This window comes from Convolutriloba macropyga, chromosome 8, assembly GCF_964194025.1.
Source record: "Convolutriloba macropyga chromosome 8, txConMacr16.3, whole genome shotgun sequence".
Classification (NCBI taxonomy): Eukaryota; Metazoa; Xenacoelomorpha; order Acoela; family Convolutidae; genus Convolutriloba; species Convolutriloba macropyga.
Window position 1 is genome coordinate 36965290 of NC_134475.1, and position 14549 is coordinate 36979838.

The 14549-nt window shown below is 35.0% G+C and overlaps 1 protein-coding gene across 2 annotated transcripts in view; it reads right to left on the reverse strand.

Annotated features, from left to right (window-relative positions):
- Nucleotides 1–954: 954 nt before the first annotated feature.
- Nucleotides 955–14549, reverse strand: part of LOC142344103 (uncharacterized) — a 39124-nt gene continuing 25529 nt past the window's right edge. For both annotated transcript variants that reach the window (XM_075395592.1, XM_075395591.1), the window contains exons 3-5: nt 14395–14472; nt 9378–9472; nt 955–1490 (exon numbers count right to left, since the gene is read on the reverse strand). In XM_075395592.1, coding sequence (XP_075251707.1) covers nt 1369–1490; nt 9378–9472; nt 14395–14472 — 295 coding nt within the window. In that variant the 3' untranslated portion in view covers nt 955–1368. The remainder of the gene's footprint in view (nt 1491–9377; nt 9473–14394; nt 14473–14549) is intronic.

The window sequence follows — 14549 nt, forward strand, 5'->3', positions numbered from 1 at the left end:
ATTCTAATTCTAGTTCTAAATCTAATTCTAATTCTAGTTCTAGTTCTAACCCTAGTTCTAATTCTAATTCTAGTTCTAACCCTAGTTCTAGCTCTAGTTCTGGTTCTGGTTCTGGTTCTGGTTCTGGTTCTATCTATGACTCTAACTCTAACTCAAATCCTAACCCCAACCCTAACCCCAACCTTTTCCCCAACCCTAACCCTAACCTTATCCCCAACCCTAACCTTAACCCCAGCTCAGAAGTATTAACTAGATGTTGTAATAAGTGTAATTATATAAAACCACTAAATAATTTTGATGAGGGTAAGTATACATGTAGAAGTTGTACTTCAGCTAAAATTAATTGTCCATATTGTACTTCTGTTGTGAGATATGATGGGATACGGGCTCATGTAAAGAAACAACATCCAGATAGAGAATTGACTAGAGGATTTAGTAGAAATTTAACAGAAAGATCAGCGGAGCTGGTTCCTAGATCTGATATTACCCAAACTGGGGAAAGTTGTTCATTTAAATACTATAATTTTGTATCATTTCTTATTAATAATGGAATAAATATAGAAAAAATAAAAGAAAATATAAATTTATTGAAAAGTATAGATAATTTGAAATAAAAAGTATAAAAAAATATAAAAATATCAAAAAAGAGGGATTCACTCTTTAAGAGCGAAAAAGAGCGATCTTTTCTACTGGGGATCACTCCGAATAAGAGTGAATCACTCTTTAAGAGTGAAATGTAAATTTTGCTTTGATTTTTTAATTTTTTGTTTTATTTTTGATTTTAGTTTTAATTTTTATCAAATTTAGAGCTAATATATAGTAGTGGATAAAACAAGGGATTCAACAAACAGTAAAATTTGGCCCGATTCGACATGCGCGATTAGCGTTAGGAGAAAGGGACAAATTTTACTGGTGGTTGAATCCCTTGTTTTATCCACTACTAGGAGTTGAATATTAGATCATTCTACTCGAGCGATATTGAGCTTTGAGTTGCAAAAAGGTTGAATGGCAGACTGTCATGAAGGCATGAAGGTGGTCTTCGCAAGGCAGAGGGGACTATATAAACAAAATTTTGTCTTTAACAGTTGCAAAAAATTTTAAGTAGAAATCGATCATCCCGTGTGCGCTCCCCATCCAGCATATTGGGTGCACATCATTTGCGAAACACAATCGAACGTGCCAAAACTGGGGTTGGATAGCGTGTGTGTGTGCTTGTGAGTGTGATGTGTGTGTGTGTGGGGGTGGAGGGAGGGAGCACAAACGAAAAATATCCTAAAAGTTAGTATGGATAATTATTACAGTCATGGTTAATTGTTAATTATTTCAAAAAATGAGTTGATCGAATCATTGGCAGTTGCTTCTGGCAGATTATGAAATCACAGCGATGTTGGTAGTGCGCACAACATGTGCACTGTAAGCTGGCGGACTTTCCACCGCAATTACGGTTGGCTGAAGCGGAGCAGTGGAATGAACAACTCCCTCTTTGTGCTCTGAAACACACATTGTAACCAGCATGATCTTTCCTCGTAATTCCTGCCACAATATGAGTCACAAACATAAATCACCTTACTGGTCAAAACAGACCCCTTAAATTAGTTCAAATTCACTCATAAATTAGACCAGTGGATTTAACTTACGGTAACTTGAGCTACATTTACACTAATTCATCAGTAGTGTTCACAAATGGCGTTCAGAGCAGTTTTGTGGACAATAATGACTATACAAAATGGCCTACACAAAAAAAACTTTTGTCATTGGATTTTAAAAAGCATGAAGAAGCTATTTTACATTCTTCAATTCCAATATATTTTCTAATTCACTTATATGCTTAATCGATGATTAGGTGCAAAAAAATCCCCTCTCATGTAATCAAGAGCGATAAATTCTGATTTGCGCAAATCGTGAAACATTTTAATCAAATGGTCAAATCTAATTACATTTGCTTTTGAGAAAACAGTTACACTAATCCGTTAGTGTATTCAACAAAACGGGTTTGTGGACAAGATTGACTTAATCCCCTCGAAAAATTTCAATCCAAGCCAATTTAACGATTAGTAGTGTTTTCCACAGAATTAATCTATTAAGATTGCGTGTGAAATCCACTTGCACAGTAATGCAAAGTTACATGATCGTGACAATGACGACACGCTGCTTTCGTTTAATTGTACCTTGTAGTAACAAGATGGCTCGGGCAAGTCTGTGCGTAACACAGTATGTTACAAGATAATTTTCAAGGTTGCAAAAGAACCATTGTATTCTGCCAGAAAAACCGTTGGGATTATCCGAAAGCTACTTATTTGAATTGGACCATATATCTTGACCTGCTTGAACCCAATAAAATGCCGCCTTTTTCCAGCAGAGAAAAAAAAACATTCCTTGACACATACTAGAAGGATAAGTGTAGTACAAATTGAACGACACAAATACAGACAAACTATACAAACACACACACACACACACACACACATATATATATATATATATATATATATATATATATATATATATATATATATATATATATATATATATATATCTAGACACACATACACACACACACACACACACACACACACACACACACACACACAAACACACGCGCACACATCACAAACAATACACAAAAAGAAAATCACACAAATACAAACACCAACTCCAAAAAAACAAGACTTTTAAAAACCTTTTGGGCAACTGATCTTTACTCAAGTTTTGGCACGATCAATTAGTTTTTTTTCTAAATAACTATGTAGACCGGTTGAGGCAATTGTATTTGTAATCGTAATTTTCGCAAAATTTGAATACAGCTTTTCAAGTTTTTCAAAAAAATATTTCATTCTTGATGTCTCATGTATTATTTTTTAAAATCTCGGAGATGTGTTACAACGAGACTTAAATTTATACATATTGTGTTTGGACAATATTACCTCTCTCTCTCTCTCTCATTCACACACAAAAACGAACTACACACACTAGACGCATGCGCTCCAAAACATACACCCGAACAAGCGCACGCTAAAAAAGCAAAAGCATAAAAACAAAACCTCGACAGAATATATTTTTTAAATTTTGTTTTGACCAGCTGATTTTTACCCGTGGTTTGAAACACTTGAAACGTTTTCCAAAGATTTGATGATTTTTGATGCTCCATGAGCATCAAGTGCCAATCCGTTTTGATTCAACTTCTCGCAGATGTCACACCAGCTAGGTTTCATACACACAATTTTAGTATTCAACATATTTAAAACCGCAATTGCATTAAATGTTTGGTAATAGTTTTTGCACTCTGTCTCGACTTGTGTCTAACTTTAAAGTTTGTCCCTATAGCTTCTTATTTAATTGTTCTGAAGTATATTTATTATAAGTGTCTTGGCCTTTCCACGAGTCGGAGTATCTTTAAGAAATGGAAAAAATTTATTAAAGTTGTTCAACTTACAGAAACGCCCAGAATGTGGAAAACGTCAATTCGAAAAGCATTTTCAAAATACAGAAGTAAAAATTATTTTTCCTCTAATTAAAAGAACTCATTAACATTTGTACTTTTTTCAACCCGGCGATCCATAAACTGCCTAACTCTGGCATTTTTTGTGTTACAATATACTAGAGGAGGCTAATTCAAACTACAACATAAGGAGCACAATCATGGAATTTACAAAACAATTCCTTTTTCTGTTTATTGTTTTTTTTTTATTTTCAAGTCTGATTTTTTGCTATTTTGAGACCTCTATGTTGCCTGAAGTCAACTAGTTTCAATAAATTCTGCTTGATACTGAGAAAAATTGGTTTGTACAGTAGTTTTTGGTTGGCATAAAACAGGGATAGAAAAAATTTTCAAAAATTTATAGAATTTTTTTTAGAAAAGTCATAGACAAAAATGTTAAATTTTAGGCTTCCAAACCTAAAGAATTACTCCTGACAATCGAAACTACCTTTAACCAATTTAAATTTACAGAAAACTTCCCTCGTTTTAATCTGAGTTTCCAACTTGATCTGTCACCCTAGCCCCTAGATTTCATCCGGACAATAACTTCGACTCAGATTTTTCACAAAAGACTTTAGTTGGACCCAAAATTTGCACGAAAGTCTTTGATTAAACCCAAAACAAAGGATTGACTTCAGCTTGACCCAAGGTTTGCAAAAAAAGGTTATAGTACAGCTATGGTCTTTCAATGGATCCAGGTTGACATATAACCAATTAGAGCCGACTAATATCTTGTGATTGTTCCACTATCAGTTTTTTCATGACCACTCAAATTCCAGCAAGGCCTTTTCATGGCTCCACCATTAATCTTTTTTTTACCAACAATGTCAAATTAAGGTCTTTTCATGGGTCCAACATTAGTCTTTCCACGACCAACAAAGTCGAGTTATGGTCTTTTTATGGGTCTGCCACTAGTCTTTTCATAAAAAACAAAGTCGAGTTCAGATCTTTTCATAGGTCCATCATTAGTTTTTCCATATGTCATGCTTTTTTGCCGCGAAAAATTTATATGCAACTTTTCCCCTCACCGCTGCTTTTAAGGTAGTCAGCATGTATGCTCCCTCATCTTTTACAATCGGGTAGAACCTTTTGTCTTTGGAGGGGAACCCAAGGTGAATAACGCCACAGTTTTGTCATGGCTAAAGGGAATAGAAACACGACACTTATGCTATCTGGTTCCATTCAATCAACTAACAAGATAATGTAATCCAGCTGGTCTAATGGCTTTATCTTAAGAACATTTGGAGAAAAAAAATAAAATTATTTGTATTTTTTTCAACACGGCAATCGGTGAGCTGCCTAACTCTAGCGTTCTTCTGTATTGCAATACACTAGAGGAGGTTACTTCGAACTACAACATAAGAAATACAAGCAAAGATAAGAAGAGTTTAATATCTGTACTTTTTAATAATGATTTTGTTTGGTTTTTTGTTGATTCCAAGATACCGTCTTAGCACGTCTCCGCGTTTTTTGAAAATTTTGCAATATTATTTCCGATGATATAAGAAGAATTGTAAACAAAACTCTAGAATTTACATAAGTATTTATTTTTTATTATAGTTTTTTTTTTCAAAGTTGATTTTTGCTATTTTGAGACCTCTATATAAAACTCCCTATAACCTATTTAGAATTACAAAAAACTTCACTCGTTTTAATCTTAGTTTTCAACGTGATCTGTCACCCGATCCCCCAGATTTCATCAGGACAATAGGATAAGCTGGACTTCAACTCGACTCAGACTTTTCACAAAAGACTTTAGATGGACCCAAATTTTGCACAAAAATATTTCGTTTGACCCAAAATGATGGATTGACTTCAGCTTGACCCCAGGTTCGCAAAAAAGATTCTATTGCAGCTAATGTCTTTTAATGATTCCAGGTCGACCTGTAAACAAATAAAGTCAACTAATATCTTGTCATTGGACCACTATCAGTCTTTTCATGACCACTCAAAGTCCAGCAAGGTCTTTTCATGGCTCCCCCATTAATCTTTTTATAACCAACAATGTCAAGTTTAGGTCTTTTTTGGGTCCAACATTAGTATTTCCATAACCAACAAAGTCGAGTTAAGTTCTTTGCATGAGTCCCTTGTTATGTGTGTTTTGGCCACGAAAAATTAATATGCAACCATTTTGCTCACCAATGCCTATAATGTAGTCAGCATGTATGCTCCCTAATCTTTTACAAAGCAAAAAAACCTCATGTCTTTTGGACGGGAAACCAAAATGAATAACTCCCCAGTTTTGGCATGACTAAAGAGAATGGAAACACGACACTTATGCTATCTGGTTTTATTCAATCAACTAATATGATAAAAAACTCAAGCTACCATAATGGTTTTTTCTTAAGATTTGACAACTTCACCTTCTGCTTTTCATTCACTTCTTCTTCCACTGCTCCATCTCCCACTAACTTCTGGTAGTTTTGTATTGAAAACAAATCAAATTCACTCTACTTTCTGTAAAATATGTGCTATCTGGTTTCATTCAGTTAATTAATATAAAATACTCCAGCTGCCATAATGGTTTTATCCTGAGATTTGACAAAAATCTGAAATCCTTTGGCAGTTTTCCCACTGTTTTGTAATTTGGACTGCTCTGGTGCAAAACTTTGTAGTCTTGCACCGGTGCTGCCTCTGTAAAACTTGAAAAATTTTCGAATTCTCACAAAAAACACTTAAAAGACTAAGGGTGGACCCATGAAAAGACCGCAACCCGACTTTCTTGGTATTTAAAACACTAACTGTTGAGTGAACCCATGGAAAGACTTCGCTCGGCTCTAATTGGTTATGAAAATAATATTGCGAGACCAATTAAAAAATCTAAGCTGGACTTTAACTAGTTACTGGACCGTGTAATTAGAGTCATTATTGGCCCCCACCACTAGACTTTTCATGAGTCTCCACCTAGACCTGGGAAATTTTTCTGAGACTTTTCAAACTCCCAGATCAATTACTCCTATGTCTTCCCGTTGCAGACCAAAATACTTCTGGGTAGAGGAAAAAACCGGAAAAATATGTAAGATAAGTGATGAAATATGTAAGATAAATGCATTCAATTATCTTACATATTTTTCCGATTTTTCCTCTACCCAGAACTATTTTTGGCCGCAACGGGTTTTTTGTCCCGCTAATTTCGTTCATAATTTTGCGTTGAAATGCGGTGAAATTATTTAATTTCACCGCTGGAGTAAGCGGTAAACTTACAAAAATTCACCACAGTTCACCTCTCTCTGCAAATTTCCTGCTTTACACGGATTCGAACCTCTCATCTGCTTTTCATTCACTTCTTCTTCCACTGCTCCATCTCCCACTAACTTCTATTATTTTTGTTTTGAATACCAATCAAATTCACTCCACTTTCTGTAACATATTTGCTATCTGGTTTCATTCAGTCAACTAATATGATAAAATACTCCAGCTGCCATAATGGTTTTATCCCAAGATTTGACAAAAATCTGAAATCTTTTGGCAGTTTTCAAACTATTTTTAAATTGGACTGCTCTGGTGCAAAACTTCGTAGTCTTGCTCCGGTGCTGCCTCTGTATGTTCTGAAGAAGAAGAAAACTTGAAAAATTTTCGAATTCTCACAAAAAACACTTTTTAAAAGACTAAGGGTGGACCCATGAAAAGACCGTAACCCGACTTTCTTGGTATTGAAAACACTAACCGTTGAGTGAACCCATGGAAAGACTTCGCTCGACTCTAATCGGTTATGAAAATAATATAGCGAGACCAATTAAAAAATCTAAGCTGAACTTTAACTAGTTACTGGACCGTGTAATTAGAGTCATTATTGGCCCCCACCACTAGACTTTTCATGAGTCTCCACCTAGACCTGGGAAATCTTTCTGAGACTTTCCAAACTCCCAGATCAATTACTCCTATGTCTTCCCATCGCAGCCCAAAATAGTTCCGGCTCGAGGAAAAGTCTGAAAAATATGTATGATAAGTGGCGAGAAGTTGTTTTTTTTCCGCAAATTTCGTACATGACTTTGCGTTGAAATGCGGTGAAATTATGTAATTTCAACGCTGGAGTAAGCGGCAAACTTACAAAAATTCGCCGTATTTCACATCTCACTGCAAATATCCTTCCCTTCACGGATTGGAACCTCTCACCTTCTGCTTTTCATGCACTTCTTCTTCCATCTGCGCCATCTCTCACTAACTTCTAGCATTTTTCCTTTGTATATAAATCAAATTCCCTCTACTTTCTGTAAAATATGTGCGGTGAGTTTTTTTAAGATTTGCAATTTTAAGCTGTTAAATTACAATCTTTAGCGGTGAAATGTGGTGATTGTTTGTAAGTTCACTGCTTGCTCTAGTGGTGAAATTACAAAAATTATCCAATTAGAAGAAAAGTGTCAAAAAGATCTAACACTAAGGTGTAATTTTAGGGGGGAGGCTTAAATCTAAAAATTAGTCTCTTACTCCCCACTAATTTTACCGCATTCACTGCTGATCTCACGCAATTTTATAGCTTTTCTAGGCGGTGAATTTATGTAATTTCACCACTATTATAAGCTGTGAATTTATGTAATTTCATCGCAATCACCGCTTATATCAATTAATTTTTTTCAGAGCGCTGAATTTATTTAAAATCACCGCTAAAATCAGCGGTGAAATTATGTCATATCACCACTACCAGGCAAAAAAGTTTGTTTTCACCGCATTCACCGCCTGATTTATGTAATTTCCTACTTTCACCGCTTATCTTACACAATTTTTAGTTGAATGGCGGTGACACCTTGACTCGGGGTGTTAGAACTTTGAGCTGCATCTTACTAAAAACTATTCCATTGCAGTTACACTTGTACTTGATTTTCGCGAGGAAATAATCTAAACGTGCACGTGCAGTTTTCAGAATGCCGAAACTCTCCTCTTACAAAATTTGAGTGCCAGATGTATATGAGGCCGGAAGGTGACTTTCATGATCTTTTGGCTTTTAAAACCTTCACGTTGCGTGTCATAAGCATGGTTTCGTAATTCTGTATAAGTCATTTCAAATTCTGTCTTAGTTCTTGAACCGCTACGCGATTCTCAATGATCGACAGAAAATCTCAGTGACTTCAGGGAAAATCCTGTAACTCAGGTCATGACTCTGGTCTTACTTCGGGTAAATTTTTGTAAGAAATGCGGTAATTGTGGTGAATGGGGTAAAAAGAAAAACATTTCGCCGCATTCCAACGCATTTCTTACAAAAATTCACCGTATCAACTTTTGTGGCACATTTCCGAAATTTCATCGCATTTCGGATCTATTCTGTTTTGGCCCCCCAGCTTAGTGGGCTTACGTTTACCGCGAAATTCGCCGCATTTTTTTTCCAACGTTTGCTGAGTCTGATTTAAATTAAGAAGAAATATCAAAGAATTAGGTGACAGACGGCGGAGTAGAATAAGAAAATTTAGACATGCAAGTGATATGCATGAGACATGGAGATGAGAGGTTTGAGCCCGTGTACGAAAGTTTCTTTTTTGTAAGAATTCCATTGAATGCGGTGAAAATAATTAATTCACCGCAATTCACCGCTTTCACTGCAAAAAGATGTAATAAATACGCGGTGAAAATTATTTATTTTCACAGCATTTCACCGAATTTCTTACGAAAATTCAATGCCAAACCTCGTCCCGGGTGGGACACAAACTGGTTTTTCTTTGCGCATAGGCGTTTATCTGGGTATAATCTCGTGGGGGGGTATAATGCGATAACATTATACCCCCCCCCCCCCCCCCCCCCACGAGATTATACCCCCGTCCCCACGAAATTACAGCCCAACAACACACACCCCAAGAAATTATATCCCCCATTATGGTATGTTTGCCATGATGGGGGCTATAGGTTATATGACCACTAAGATGGAGTGGAGGGGGCTATAATGGGAACACCCGTTTAGCTTTCTCACTTTTGCAGCAGACAATAATCACAACGACCACGATTATGAAAACGCAAAGTCCGATTCCAAGAAATGTAAATCCCACAATCGCTCCCACTGCATCACTGAAACATTGAAAAAGTAGAATTTCAAGTTATTACAACAAAACTGAAACGTGGTCGACAAATTCTCTTTCGTCCGTTGTCATTTTGTTCAGCATAGTCTACTGATTTAAAAACCGAATCTCATTTCCGGGTTGACATTTCCCGGTAATCCTACAAGAATCTTATATGATGTCATACAAATCATAACTCGTACCGAAACCCCAGAGCCCATCAGGCCTGATTCAAAGATTTTCCAGAGGCCAAGTCTTGGCAGAGAGGTGCCAAGTCTTGGGTAGCGGAGACAAAACTTGAGACTTCTCTGGGCAGAGAAAGGCCAAGACTTGGATCTTTCTGGGGAGCGCAGAACCCAAGTCTTGGGTTTCTCTGAGCAGAGTTAAGGTTAACATCATGAAGGTCCGTTGTTTTTCATTCAATGAGGACAACTCTCTTACAAATTTGGCACCCAATTACACGTTTTCTGTAAAAAAAATCCTTTGCAGGGGAAATTCATGAACTTCACCCCAAGACCTAGAGCCTCTCTGGGTAGAGAAAATATAAGTATTGGGTTTTTCTGCCAAGCCTTAGAATCGGTTATTCTCTCCAGGTTCATTGATTTACAAAATATCCTCATAACAGAAGTAAAAACTGAGTGTTCTATTTCTAATTAAGACCCATGCTTATATATTAGGTCTCAAAAAAGATAAGCTGTTAATTGAAGTTCAAAAGAAAATCAAAAAGTTTGCGGGTTAAGTGGATCAAATAAAATTTTGACTGTTTCTAAAATAAAACAGTCGGTGCCACCTACACAACTGGTGGTTAGATCCCAAAACAAAAGCCCTCAGCTTATAAAAAAGGAAAGAAAAGATTAGTGCAATTGATTTGCGGTTAGTGCAATTAATTGTTTTCCAATTTCCGAAAAAGCAATTTTTAAAGTTTTTGTCACCTTCAAGAATTCAATCAGCGTTTTTGTCGCATATCTTTTTCTCCGTGTCTTCGGTTACTGTGATCAACGGATGGGAACTTATGTGCTGAGATTCATTTGGTTCATAATATAAAGAGAACCACATTTTCTTTTCACAGCCCACATTTTTTTCACGGCTTTTTATGTAACTGAATCTCTCAATATTGATATCTTTTGCAGTTAATGTTATTATTTAAGAAGAAAAACGTTCAACTCTGAAAAGCCATTGCAAGAATCAAAACTGAGAAGTGTATTCTTAAATAAAAACCAATTCTTACATACTACGTCTCAAAAAAAATTAGCATCAAATTGAAGCTCAAAAAATTTTTGCTAATTAACGGGAAAGTAACCAAAAGATAAATTTAATTCACTTGCGGCCGGTTCAATTTATTCTGTTCTAATTTCTGTAAAATATTTTAATTTGAATTTTTGTCAACTTCAAGAATTCAGCAAGGATCTTTGTCGCGTATCCTCTTCTCTGAATCTTTGTTTTTTGTTTATCAACCAATGGGGAAATATGAGCTAAGATTCATTTGGTTCCTAATAAAGAGAGAATTACTTTTTGTTTTTGAAGACTTTTTGGTAACTGAATCTCTCAAAATTAATATTTTTTAATGTTAATGGTATAAATCAAGAAGAAAAACATTTAGCTCTGAAGAGCCATTGCAAGAAACAAAACTGAGAAATTTATTCTCAAATAAAAACAGTTTTTTACATATTACGTCATAAAAAAAAGATTAGCATCAAACTGAAGTTCAAAAAAAATTTTTGCGAATTAACTGGATCAAATGTTTTTGTGGACTGTTTTGTACAATAAACAGTCTTTACCACTTACATAGCTAAAAAATAAGTCTCAAAATACAAGCCAACAATTGAGAAAGAAAGTAACAGAAAGATAAAATTGATTCATTCGTTGTCGGATCAATTTATTCTGTTCTAGTTTCTGTAAAAAAATTTCATTTGAAATTTCGTCAACTTCAAAAATTCAGCAAGGGTCTTTGTCACGTATCCTCTTCTCTGAATGCTTGTTTTTTGTGTATCAACAAAAGGTGAATTATGAGCTGAGATTCATTTGGTTCCTAATATAGAGAAAACCACATTGTTTTCACAGATTTTTAGATGGAAATGAATTTTTCAATATTGAAATCTTTTGCAGTTAATTTTATTGTTCAAGAAAAAACCGTTCAGCTCTGAAAAGTCATTGCAAGAATTGAAATTGAGAAGTATTTTCTCAAATAAAACCAATTCTCACATATTACGTCACAAAAAAAAGATTGGCATCAAACAGAAGCTCAAAAAAATTATTGCGAATTCACTTGAAAGTAACGAAAAGATAAAATAAATTGATTTGCGGTCAAGCTAGTCAAGGAGTTGTTCACATCTAGTTTTACTACAGTTCAAATTTCCTTTATATCACTGGGATCCAAGTCAAAAAGAACTTCTGACCTGGCTGGCTTTAAAAAATTAGATTTTCAAACGTTTTTTCATTGTTTTGCAAAATGTATTTCTAAAAAAATATATTTTTTAAGCTAGTTCAGGAGTTGTTCAAATCTAGTTATGCTACAAATCAGAGTTCCCCTATGTCAATCGAATCTAATTCAAAAAGATTTTTCGACCTAGCTGACTTTGGAAAAAAGTTAGATTTTCAAACTGTTTTTTCGTTGTTTTGAAAAATGTATTTTTCAAGCTAGTCAAGGAGTTATTAAAATTTAGTTTTCCTAGATTCAGGGATCTGGGATCCAAGTTCCCCTATATCACTGGGATCCAAGTCAAAAAGAATTTTTGAACTAGCTTGCTTTGGAAAAAAAATAGATTCTAAAACGGTTTTTTCGTTGTTTTGCAAAATGTATCTTTAAAATATATTTTTTCAAGCTAGTCATGAAGTTGTTCAAATCTGGTTTTACTAGAAATCAAAGTTCCCCTATATCACTATGATCCAATTCAAAAAGAATTTTTTACCTTGCTGGCTTTGTAAAAAGTTAGATTTTCAAACGGTTTTTTCGTTGTTTTGCAAAATATTTGTTTTTTCAAGCTAGTCAAGGAGTTGTTCAAATCTATTTTCAATACAAATCAAAGTTACCTATATCACTGAGATCCAATCAAATATAACTTTTGACCTAGCTGGCTTCGGAATTAAGTTAGATTTTCAAACAGTTTTTTTTCGTTGTTTTGCAAAATGTATTTTTAAAATATATTTTTTCAAGGTAGTCAAGTAGTTGTTCAAATCTATTTTCAATACAAATCAAAGTCACCTATATCACTGGGATCCAATCAAATATAACTTTTGACCACTTAGTCAAGGGGTTGTTCATTTTTAGTGTTACTACAGATCAAACTTACCCTATATCACTGGAATCCAAGTCAAAAAGAACTTCTGACCTATCTGGCTTTGGAAAAATTTAGATTTTCAAATGGTTTTTCATTGTTTTGCAAATTGTTTTTTCTGAAATATATATTTTTTTAACTAGTCAAGGAGTCATTCAAATATAGTTTTACTAAGATTCAGAGTTCCCCTATATCACTCTGGGATCTAATTCAAAAAGAATTTTTGACCTAGATGGCTTTGGAAAATCTGCTTTTACTACAATTCAAAGTTCCCCTATATCCTTAAAATCCAATTCATTTTTTTTGCTTCGGGATGTTGTTTTATGTATGTTTGTAATCTTTGGTATTGTAATTATTTTTAGCTATAGCTCTTCATTTCTCTTCAACAGTGAGTACTGAATTTGTATTTTTAAGGCATTGAAAAGGTGACCATATCATAGCAAGAGCCACGAACATAGCTTTAATTGCTTTCGTAATCATAATTGTGCTTTATTTGTACAATAGGGTACTCAAACTTATGTTAAAAGTGCCCATAATCCTAGAAAAATGCACCATGCTAACCCTGTCCAGAAAAACTCAATTCTAAGATCTTTTCTGCCAAGAGAAATTGCAAGTCTTGCGTCTTGCCCGCCAAGAGGTCACAAGTCTTGGTTGTACTCTTCACAGAGTGACCCAGGACTTGGACCTTCTCTTGGCAGAGAGACCCAAACTTGGTATTTCCCTTGGCAGAGACCCCCAAGTCTTGATTTTTCTCTGTCAAAAGAAACCTCAGAGATCGACTCTGGAGTGTTCTCTTAGCAGCCTTGTATTTGACATCAGACTCTGAATCAGGATTGGGAACTTGACTGATTTTTTTCTGAATCAGGCCTGATGGGCTCTGGGGTTTTGATACGGGAACGCATTTCCTAGTACGATCCTTGTATGGAACCTGAGAAATCATATATGATTCATGTTTGAGATGAAGGAAATCATACAAAATCCTCGTACAAAATTTAGGAACAAAAGCGAAAGAAATATACCGCGATAAATGATTGATGAAAGTTTTTTGAAATCAAGGAAATCATATATGATCCTTGTATGATTACCAGGAAATCATATATGATTTCCTTGTAACCATACAAAGATCATATATGATTTCCTTGATTTCAAAAAACTTTCATCAATCATTTATCGCGGTATATTTCTTCTGCTTTCAAGGAGAAACACCTAAAACATATTGAACTACAATCCAGAAGAAAAGGCAGAATTAACCTCTTCAGCAACTCATGGGCTAAAGTGATTTATTTGAAAACTCGTGTAAAATTTCATGTAAAAATACACGATTTTTCGTGTGTAAAACTCCCAAAAAATCACGTGGGCTCACATGAAAAATCGGGTGATTTTACATGAGAAACTACGTGAAAACTCGTGTGAAACACTTGAAAACTCGTGAAGTCCAACCCGAGAGATTGGTATGGTTCCACACGAAAAACCACGTAAATTGCAATTTTCTCGAGTGCCATTTTTAACTGATAAATCGTGTGTTAGCACATTATTTTTTTTGTGATCTAACGCGAGAAAAAATTAGAATGATGAACAGGTAGGGGGAAATTATGGAAATCATTCATTATGCCCGACATAACATACTTTACCAAAAATTCAGATTGTCAATACTTACTCAACGCAAGACGTTTCACAAGTCCCAGAGCAACAAACATCGTTGCTTCCACACTCATAGTCATAACTGCAGTAAGAACTGAAACACGAAAGTAGTCGTAGGGAAAATTACCCACTAACAAAAAAATACTTTTGGCCAAAACCACCAAAAATTTT